Consider the following 11,511-nt stretch of genomic DNA (forward strand, 5'->3'; position numbering starts at 1 on the left):
CAATCATTTTGAAGCTTCCGGCGCTCGTGGTAGACTAGAAGACTTCTGCCTACTTTATTTTACGTAATACCACATAAGAAAATTCGGCGTAATTCCACGAACAACTGACAATTTGACACAAAAATCAGACGATGATCCTGCACTTCGATACCGTTAATATTAAACATTTGTTTATGCGAGATATCGAAATTGATATCGAGATTCAAATATCGATGACAGAACGTCAAAGTGATTGAAAACAGTTATTTTTTGTTTCGTACCTTTAATGGTTAATATTTTATTGCTACTCCATATTCTTGATTTCTACCACTACATTGAAAAATGAAGTTAAAAATATAAAAATGCAAATAATTGTTAATACCATTATATAACAATATTAACATGCCTGATTATAATATTAATAAAATACAGAGTTTATATTTATACAGAAATGTAAAAGTAAAATTAGGTTATATTTTCATTTTGTGATGTACATACATACATAGCCTATATACATAAATTTTTGACATACAATTTTATTCGTGACATTTTATATTTTTATTATTATTATGCCTACAATACATGTTTTTAAATATTTTCTCTTTATACAAAAATATTTTATTAAATCGATTAAATATATTACCATTACTTTTACATTGTTTTTTTTTAAGAATTCAATTTTTAATAATAACATTTTTATGATTAGTTTTATAAACAAGTTGCTTTACAAAAAGGTAACAGAAACGTTAATTGAAATTTACATTGGAATAAAATATTTATAAAGAAACAAAAACGAAATTAAATAAAGATTATTTTGACAGAAAAATAATCAGCAAATAATTTCACTTAAAAAAAAAAAAAAAAGAAAAAAAAAAATAAGTTTTGCTATATATGCATTCAAATATAATGTTCCCAGTCAAGTCATGATATTTATGCTGGGTGCACAAGTGATCCGCCCCTGCAGGTGTAGAATCCGTGAAGGGTTGAGATCAATATGCGCTCATTGATTGCACTGTAGGTGCGCTGCGTCGGCCTCGTCGGGTTTGTCTTCCTCGCAGCGCTAAACACTGAGCATGTACATACCTACTTACCTGCCTGCCCGATCGCGTCCAACGTGTACCTTTCACCGCCTTCTGCACAACTAAGTCACGAGACTAGAATATACGTGGTATACGATGCCACGTAATGTCTTTCTCATCGATACAACCTTCTGTTACAAAAGTTTTGTGATAAGCAGGCGGAACTCAATAATTTCGAAACTACCTGTTTCATCGATCTCTATATAGTATGTACAAAAAAAGCGTGTAAGTTTAATGCATCTTACAACTTACATGAAGTTAACGTTTATTGAAGATATACACTAAACTCTTTATTTTAATGAAGAAAATATGGCCAAACATTAACAAGATTTGTTCTTCAATTAATTCTTTAATTTAATTCGTATTAACTACTTTTTTTATTATATTATCTATAGATGGTAGAATTATATTAAAGTTTTGCATTCAAAGTGCAATGGCATTCAAATTCGAATTGTTATGAGTTATATGTTAAATAGCATGTATATACATGTTTTATAACTGATATATGCATGGTGTCAATTTTAAATGACATATGTTTTGATTATAGAATTGTAGTAAAAACCTTATAAACTACTTTCTATCTCGTATTTTCATGAAAATACTACTTATATTTGATGTGACCTCTTGTTATTTATATATACGCGTAAAAGGTGTTCCACAATGGCGTAGACGATTCTAATTCACCGACAATTATGTATGTACGATATCGATCATACATTATGCATATCTATATGTATCGTAATTGCACTTAATGTCATAACCGAATTTACTACAAAACAATTGAATATTATCATTGGGAAACTTATCTGAATGAAGAAAGAATGTTCGAAAGAATTTTTGCTAAAAATTTCAGTATTTCGAAATATAATAAAGTACATTTTACGAATATCCGTATATTGTTAGTGCATTTTGTATTCGTAAATGCAATAGTTAAATTTATTACCGTTATGTGCTTCACTAACTTCTTTTTGTATAATAGGAATTAGAGAATTACTATAATAAGAATCGTAATTTACTCGTATCGATTGTATACATATCGTAGTGTACATTACACGGCCAATCAAATTACTAGTTATAAATAAACATGGCTGTCTTTCTTTAGTCTGTCTTTGTCCTTTGCGCAGGGTCAAGAGCATATTGAATATAACATGTACTTTTGCACAAATTATAAATTCATTATTCTACTTATTCGGACAATAGATAATGTGCGTAATTAATGTAAATGGCGATAAAGGTAGAATCCGTAAATACATAGTTTATTATAGTTATGGATTTCTCGATCGAATGATAAACTGATTAAGATACAAGATTAATATGTAGGTAGAAATCCCCAAAACAGTGACATACACTAAACACATTTATTTGGGAAGAAAAAAGTATAATATATATATTTATCAATATATCTGTATACATCAATTTATGTGAAAAATATTTGATTATTAATAATAAACAATTTACTTATATGATATTAATCAGTAATTGTATATATTTAAAAATACTGCAAATGAATATGTAGAACAAATTTTGTTTACTTAAATTCAGTTACTATTTATGAAATATGAAAAATACAAGATTATATTTTTGCTTTTATGTACTTGTAATTTTATAGTTTCACAGTCACTGCTGTTAGAGTACAAGTTATTATATTGGATTATAATAATTTCATTTAATCGCTGCCATAAAGTACTTTTTAAAGTGAAAATAATAAAGAGTACAATGTTAATATACGTGATAAATAAAATCATATAAAATATATAAGAACTCTTAAAATTATCCAGTAACAACCCGCAACATATAATATTGAGATATTTGTATAATAATAAATGTTATCTATATAATTTTTCATGCATTGTTTAAAAAGTGAATTATATTTTTACTAAAAAAAATAACAGAAATTAAAAATTCTAAATTATTTACACACAGTATTTTTAACCCTTTCAGGACTATCGCCGTACCTCTTTCTTTCGCAATTTACTATGCCGATTATATCGTCATACAAATTTTATATTATATTTATTTCAGAGGTTGATTGACGTGAAACATGTACGATATGCAACGGTGTTGCATACTGTGTAACATTGTCTCAAATTCGGCCAGGAACGCACAACTTAATTTCCATCTTCGTCCGGAAAAGGTTAAATAAAAGGGCCTACTTTAAAAACAAAATAAATCATTGTGCGCACACACGTATACACATACACAAACGCGCGCAGTTTTGATCCATACGTGCATCAAATATTCAAATAATACTTGTGCATTAAAAAATAATATAAACTATTTTATATTAATATATTTTTGTTAAATTATTTTATCATATAAACTCTTGATGTTTTCACCATACTTTAAGATTTCTCCAGGAAATTATACGGGAGTTAGAATACTATATGTTTGATGTATAAAGATCTGTGTGTCAATTCTTCTTCTAGAATGATGGAAAAGTTTTTTTAAGTCTGTCAAAAATACCTAGAGTGATACAAAAAATAAATATAGCAGTCACTCTCTCATTATTTACAACATTACTGCAATTGTGTTTTAGTCAACAACATAATAATGAATCTGAAAGAATTCAATATGAATTTGTGGCACTGATTGCCGTTCGTTTTTGATGTTACTTCATGTAAAAGCATTTGCATATTAGCAAAGCTGTGATGTTTACGAATCCAAATCAAGAATACAAACTTCTTCAAGGAGTAGTATGTACACTTCCAAACTGGGGGATACTACTCAAAGACAAATGCGCTAGTCACTAATCAACTGTATCAACGCGATTCATCGAACATTCTATTTCTATTTCAATTAACACGTTTCATAAGCTGACATCAGAACAATGTGTCACGTCTGACTACCTTCCGTTAAAACTAAACTTACATTAATAAAGTAAAAACAAAAGATGAAAAAACAATATCACCTTGAAGATTGACTATTATATAGGCGATTAGTCGATAAAATCTCGGTATGTTTGATCCATTACTTAAATTTCTATCAATTTAAAAAAAGATTTGATGTATGGATTTTTATCAGTCAAACAAATAATGTTCTAACTTTTGTATAATCTCCTGAAGATGTTGTAAAATATTCTGAAGAAGCACAGAGAATTTATATGATCTATAAATTGCTCAAAATAATAAAAAGAATTATTTTTTACAGTTGTTATGTTTGAACATTTTTGAGAGCAAAGAAAAATTTGACATTATTTATAAAAAATTAATAAATATCTTCCATTGCAGGAACCTCTGTTTATTTTTTTAATAGTATTTAATACACGTATAGATGTATTTAATATAAATAGAAATTATGGCCAAAGAAATAAAAAAATATATCTTGAATTCTTATAGAAATCAAGGAACTATATGTATAGGTACAGTTTACTGTACATTGTTTTCTTTTACAACTATCTCCCATATTCAAGTATTTTTGTATTCAAAATACGCACTTTTAATAGATAAAATTCATTATGTGTGCATTTGTTTTCATTGATGCTGAATTTTCTGACTATTAATCTTAATTACACATTTCTCTTTGTACAAAATATAATATTTGTCATTGTTTATTCATAATAGTTGACGGTTCTAACGTCGCAACATCCGTTGTAAAATATTTTTTACGATTTCGAACATACTGAGATGGTGCTGTACTAATCTGAATGTGGCAGACTGTTTTCGCATTTTCTTTTGGATCACTAATACAATTATTTTGTTTTTTAGAAACAGTAACTTTTTCTGAATATGTACAACTCTTTCTTTTAAGACTACAGCCATCCTGCTTTATTGGAGCTACTGATGAACGTGTTTTGCGAGGTTGATAATCAGGTGTTGCTTGCATTTTTTCTAGAGCAGTACGTAAAGGCAACAAACCGACAGCAAATGGAATTTCTGTATTTGGTGTGTATTCCAGTAAATTCATTTTCTTTTCATAGTCTTCTGGAAAATCTGACATATCTCCCCATAATGCCCGATTTATATGTTCTATTGTATTTAACTTGGGTGATGTAAAAATAGAGTCCATCTCTGTAATTTTTGATATGTTGCATTTTAGTCTATTTGTTATTTTATCTATTTGCTCACTTTTTTCTTTGTTGGACATTATATATGTAGGTTTACTATTCTTTTTTACAATTAGTTTTGAAGTATTTTTACGAGAGTTATTAAATGTTTTCTTATTGGTTTGTATTATATTATTAATACTTTGCTCTGGAACTTTATGATCAGTATCTTTTATTTTACGTTTTCGTTTGGCACATAATTCTACTTTATTTGAAGAACTGGATTTTTTAAAACGTTTTTCTTTTCCATGATGTTCTTTAACAGTTTCATTATTATTTACAATTTCACTGTTATTCACAGTTTCCTCTATCTCCTGTTGGTTTAATCGTAAACTTCTTCGTAAAATTGGTTTTATACAGTTAGAATTTTCAGAATTTTGTATATTTAATTCTCTCTTATTTATATTATCTGTCTGATTATTATATTTAATAATATGTTCAATTTCCTTATATGTATTTAATGTATGTTGTTCATTCAATTTAGCCCCCACTATAGACTGAATATTTTCAGTGCTTAAACTTATAATATACTCAGCACTCTCCATATCTAATGAGGTTAAAAGTGTAACTGGTATATCATTAGTGGACGGTTCATCTAATAAATCTATGCAATCAGTAGAAGGTGGACTTTGTATTACATTATTTACATCTGTAAGTTTAGTTTTTATTTCATCTATAGATTTTCGTCTCTTATGAGTGTAAACTTTAATGCATTTTCCTACTTTACTAGGAACATCGATACCTTCAAAGTTATATTGTGCAAAATCTTTTTCAATTTGCTGAAGGCAAGTTTGCGATAGAGACATAGAACTTTCTTCACACTCATCAATATCTGAGAGATCACAGCATTGTTCATATAATATAGGTTTTAATGCATCATTTGTACACATTACATCACGACTTATACTATTTTCAGAGCATCTATTTGGTACCTCCTTTATTTTACAATTTACTGATGGAGCTAAATTTTGATTTTCTATTGATTTAATAGAACTTGATATTGAAAATGATGTGTCGACTTGTCCTACATTAGTATCAAGATCTTCTGAGTCTTCATATAACATGTGCTCTAATTCTTGTTCAGGAGTATCAATGATAGCATTATTTTCCAAAAATCGGTTTTCACTCAAATGAACATCACCACTATTCTCATTACAAAGTAAAAAACATTCCTCTTTGACAAGTTCATCACACTTGACACGTATGTAGTCTGTATTACTACACTTATTATGTCTAATCTTTGATTCAGTAACTTTTTCATCGGTATTTGTATTACCTTCAATATTTGCTACATTGGAAGTCATCATGGCATTGACCACAGTTGTCAACTCTTTAACCTACAGATACATGGAATAATTATATCATTATTTATACATAGGTAGACCACACAGAAATATACATGGTAAGAATTTTTAATGAACATTTACAAATATTTATCATATTAATAAAAATATTTACTATTATGAACATGCAAAATATTTTCAATATAAATTTCATATTGTATATCTAATTTTTTTAATGTAATAAACAGCAAAAGCTAGTGGCATATATTTACAATTTAAATGACATTTCTTATTACAGTTCAATTCTTTTTTATTTTCATTCCAGACTCATTAATACATATTTTATATTTTAAATAATTTTATTGTAATACTTTTATTACCTTAAAAGTTTTCGTGGCTACTAATAAAGGTGATAATAATTGATGAGGAATTGTTGTTTCTCCACAGTACATGAATTCGACCATGGCCTTCAAGATTTCAAAGTTTAAATCTTTAAGAAATATAATTGGTTCCTGACCCAAATCTTGTTGTAGAATCTCCTGTTACATCAGAAAGTGAAGCAAACAAAATGTATTAATAGATAAAGGTTTGCCCTGCTTAAAGATTAAAATGAAAATGATCATACGACTCCTTTAGATATTACTTTCAGTTTAAATTATTTTTTAAATTTGTTACACATGTGTAGTGCTACAAAATTGGATGTTATGTGCCAGGAACACTTGTAATAGTTTTAAATATTTTATAGAAATATGTTGTAACACAATCTTCATAAATGAATTTTCAGTAATAAAAATATAATTGAATTTAATGTAACAATATTGCATTATCAAAAAGAAAAGTTGTAAAACTGAATTTGCATAAATTCATTCATGCATTTGTTCTTTAGTATATTTACACCTATTATTCTATTATATAGATGAATGAAAATATTACACGCACCCTGAAGGAAAGTATTTACACTTCTGTGTATTTACTTTATTATTTTGAGTTCATACAAATTAGTTCTCTAATACCTTTATATGGAATAGGTGTTCTTCATAAGCTGTGAAAAGTATGTCCAACAAACATGGTATCTTCAAATGTTTGTAAATAAATAAGGAAATTCCAATATATAACGCTTTCTTTACTTTATATGAATTTTACACAATCCCTGTAAAATTGTTCTTTCATAAGTATTCAGTATCTTTTACTTACAAATTTATTTATTACGTATTAAATCTTAATCATAAATTTATTATTAACTAATTCTATATACATTTATACATATGTAAAGTAACAAAAGAGGAATGAAAATTATATAAAAATGTATATTAGTTAATATAATTGTAAAATTAATTTGGATTTGCTAGAACATGTTCTTTATAAATGTACAAAATATATTATCAATTTCTACATTAAATAGGAAGGAATTGTTCATTTTTTAAAAATGACAGTTAAAACAAAAAAATGAAATCATATAGTAATATTTTGAAATGTTCAGTAAAATAATAGTATTAATTATTTGATATAATTCTTTAAAGAATGAAACACTAATTTATATGTAACTCTTAAATATATTTTGAATATACCTCCTATTAAATCATTTTTTTTATCAAATCTATTAATAATTGATTAATTCTATGATTAAATACTTTTATGATTAGCTATTACATAAGATACAGTATTAAGATGCTTTTAAAATATACTTTATTTTGAAACTTGAAAAGATATAAATTATATACTTATAATCATAATAAATAGGTTACACATGTTTATTACGTATGAAGAAAACAAAATTAAGGTTTCCAATATTATAAAAATATTTACAATCTAAAGTAAAAGTTTGTACACCTTTTGTAATTTATACTCATAAAGGTTTCAAATTACATATTTCATTCAAGTTGTCTAACTAAAATAATTAAATAATTTGTAGAAAAGTAAATTATATTTGTGTATTAATTGTGAAATGTACAATTTGAAATTATACTGAATAATACAACATTGTGTAACGTTCTTTGGAAGTTTATATGTATATAACAATGACAAATTTTAATTCTTTTCATTCACAGAATTATAAATATGTTCATTAAACATACCTCAAAATATGTACTATTCGATGCTAAAACCATTTTGTGAACACGAAGTTTTTGTTCTTCACAGACGAGTGTAACATCAACAAGTGCTTGACGTGCCAACAGTTCACTAAATTTTTCTGCAACATATCCTGCATGACCAGCCCATTGCAGGACACAAGTTTTAGGATCCTCAACCATTATGTCTTCAAATTAAGAATCATGAAATTATTATTATAACAAAATGAACTAAATGATGAATGAAACGATCCAAATCACACAATTCATTTTAGCTAACAGTTCCATAGTATATGAAAGAATACATACCAAAATACAATTAAAACGTTGATCTTCTTCTATCAAGTGTGGTTTTAAAAAAAGCACTGAAACCCTTGATTAAATGTATACGATTAGTTTTAATTGACAAGGAATAATGATGTTGCGCACTTATACATTTTCTATCGAGTTTCATCAAACACCACCGTGAGTGTCGGTCTGAAAGATCGATGTCTTTACACAACATTTGCCTACTAATGCACTGAAATGCACAAAAACAGGACGTAAACGAAACTCAAAAATTAGCCATCTTTTATTGCAATATAGATGATCTACCTTGGCCTAGAAGTATGTTCTTTGATATTGTAGTAATGATACGCAGTGTCAAATAATCTAGATGTGTGGCAGTATCTTCCAGACTGACCACCAGAGGCTCTGAACAACAACCGTTTTTGCAAGCTTTTTGTGACTACGTTGACAGCATCCGATACTATATCTACCAAATTAGATTAGATTCTGTATAAATGCTATTTCACAACGAAGTTATGACATTGATGTAGTAATTTAAAGTAACTTAAAGTTGTTAGATGAAGATATAAAAAAGATGTGTAAACAGTAACGTGACCACAACTCGATGGTGTATGGATGATAATAATGCCAACTGTAAGAAATTAAACATCTTAATTCGTCATCATTTACAGTAGAGGGCTCTAAGTCAGAGAGGCGTAAACTATTTGCTAACTGCATTATCGATGCGTACTTTTGATGTCACAGATATGGCCGCCTTCAACGTCTATTATTTGTTACAAAAGCAAGTAGCGTTTTGCTTAGCTTTATCGATGACATTAAATCAGCACTGCACATATTACATAGCCTCAAACATTAAAATCGGTATTACAGTTTAATATGCAACAGGTACAACAATACTATAATAAAAATTAGAGTATAATATTCAAGTATGATAGTATAAGAAAATAGATATCACAGTCTAACATTTAATGGTTATAATGGTATAATTTTATATATATAGTGGGTTTCGAATATTTTCTAGAAGCGAAAGATTTATTCTCCAACTGAATACAAGTTATACTGTATAACTTTTTTTTATAAAATATAAGTATTGAAAAATATTCAAAAGTACACGATTAAGGATCTCAACAGTTATTTAAACGTAAGAGTTTGTTGAACGAAATTGTCACAAAACTGGATAAACTTTACATCAAACATTAGTAAGAAATATGGATAACATAGATACAGAAAATAGCTTATAAATTTTTAAACCATTTTTTAATGTTATATTCTTCACAGATTTTCCAATACTTAAGTTTAGATACATAAGTAATTTTCAAGTCTATTATCAGAATGTTTATTAAAAATCAAATTTAATATTAGTAAAAACTATAGATACAAATAAACCTGTAAAATAAAAATATCGAGATAATTTGCATTAGGAAAGAAATGTAAAAATGTTTGTATATAATTAGGATTTCATACTAATATGAATTTATAGTTTGTATTTTGTTGATTTATCATAGACACGAAGTTTCTACAAATGTGTAGCTGCTTTGAAATTTTTATACAATATTTAAGTTTATGGAAAAGATAATACAATTGTGTGAATTGCTAATGGTAAAAGTCTGATGAACTTTTCTAATGTTACAAGTTCTATCTCAATTTTGATTTGTTATTTATACTAGCTTAATTATTGTCTAATTGATTAAAACATTGAGAATAATATAATCGATATAAAATTACAAACAGTTGAGTGATTTTATTTTTAACTTCTATAAATGCTAAATATAACACTAAATAAAAAAGAAATTGTAAATTCTTTTCGCTTTTACTATACAGTGTGTTATGTCTTCATTGAAAAGTCAAAACTTTATCAAACTCTATCAAAATTTTAAAAATGTATAACACACCATACACTATGGCATTACACCTTTAATTTCAAAACAGTTTGAAAGACTTTATAGCAGACGGTTGTCACTTTTCTCAATTAGAACATTTGTAGAAATTAAAACAAATATGAGGAATATTTAATAATAGTTATAGAGAGTTTTCAGATAGTTTTATTTTCCAGTATAGTTTTGTTTACGTGGTTATACAAGTCTCCCCTATCTTTTCAATCAGAAGCAATATCACAGACCATCTTTACCTGTGGCAACAAGTTTTGACAGCCAAGGACTAATTAACAATATGTATCCATAATATAAACAGCTACTATAGCATATGTTTTTACAACTGTTCGCGTACGCTCCAAAAATTCACGTTCCGTATCGAAGTAGATTTTATTGTACCGACGCTAATGCTTTTATCAAAAGAATCAAACCAAAATTTTCGAATATATGCATTTTCCAAATCGGTCTATAGTTTAGTTTATGTTGGCAAATTTATAAAGAGGCAAAACAATGAATTGTATAAAAAAAGTATAAAAAGTAAACATTTTTTAACATACTGCTTAAATAAATTGATATTTTGTAAAACTGTTTGGAAGATTAAATTCATTATTCAAAAATACGTAATTTTTGTTTAAACAACTTTTTTTAAGTTTCATCATTTTCGAAATATTGAGGGAAATGTGTTTTTCTCCCCCAACTTTTGAGGGCCAATTTCACCTCTTAAATATGGATAATAGCAGTTAAAAATATACGTGTCAAATATATTTCAAAAAACTATATTATATGTAAGTTCGGTGATTTACACTTAAGTGATGTCCCTCGTTAGTTAGATCCGCGAGGTTCTTACGATAAAAATAACACTAATCATAAAGGTATTTAAATAACTTGTAACTAGCAAAG

At 27.2% G+C, this 11,511-nt stretch overlaps 1 protein-coding gene across 4 annotated transcripts; it reads right to left on the reverse strand.

Annotated features, from left to right (window-relative positions):
• Nucleotides 1-2,735: 2,735 nt before the first annotated feature.
• Nucleotides 2,736-9,350, reverse strand: LOC143147778 (uncharacterized). Of its 4 annotated transcripts, XM_076313365.1 has the most exons (5): nt 9,047-9,350; nt 8,762-8,972; nt 8,459-8,640; nt 6,764-6,922; nt 2,736-6,437 (listed from the first exon to the last, which is right to left on the reverse strand). In XM_076313365.1, exons 3-5 carry the CDS (start codon nt 8,633-8,635, stop codon nt 4,599-4,601), a joined length of 2,175 nt encoding a protein of 724 aa, XP_076169480.1. In that variant the 5' UTR covers nt 8,636-8,640; nt 8,762-8,972; nt 9,047-9,350; the 3' UTR covers nt 2,736-4,598. The 4 variants fall into 4 exon arrangements, with proteins under 4 accessions (XP_076169480.1, XP_076169479.1, XP_076169481.1 ...); XM_076313364.1 differs by lacking the exon at nt 9,047-9,350 and having other exon boundaries at nt 8,762-9,040; XM_076313366.1 differs by lacking the exons at nt 8,459-8,640; nt 8,762-8,972; nt 9,047-9,350 and adding an exon at nt 7,397-7,531.
• Between the last annotated feature and the right edge of the window lie 2,161 nt (nt 9,351-11,511).

Source organism: Ptiloglossa arizonensis, chromosome 6 (genome assembly GCF_051014685.1).
Source record: "Ptiloglossa arizonensis isolate GNS036 chromosome 6, iyPtiAriz1_principal, whole genome shotgun sequence".
Taxonomy (NCBI): Eukaryota; Metazoa; Arthropoda; class Insecta; order Hymenoptera; family Colletidae; genus Ptiloglossa; species Ptiloglossa arizonensis.

Bases quoted from the DNA above. Each gene is read 5' to 3' on its own strand.
- LOC143147778 (XM_076313365.1), bottom strand. From the start codon at position 8,635: ATGGTTGAGGATCCTAAAACTTGTGTCCTGCAATGGGCTGGTCATGCA. The intron at 6,923-8,458 runs GTATGTTTAATG...CTGATGTAACAG, and splicing joins CGAATAGTACATATTTTGAG to GAGATTCTACAACAAGATTT. The intron at 6,438-6,763 runs GTAATAAAAGTA...ATGTATCTGTAG, and splicing joins TAGCCACGAAAACTTTTAAG to GTTAAAGAGTTGACAACTGT.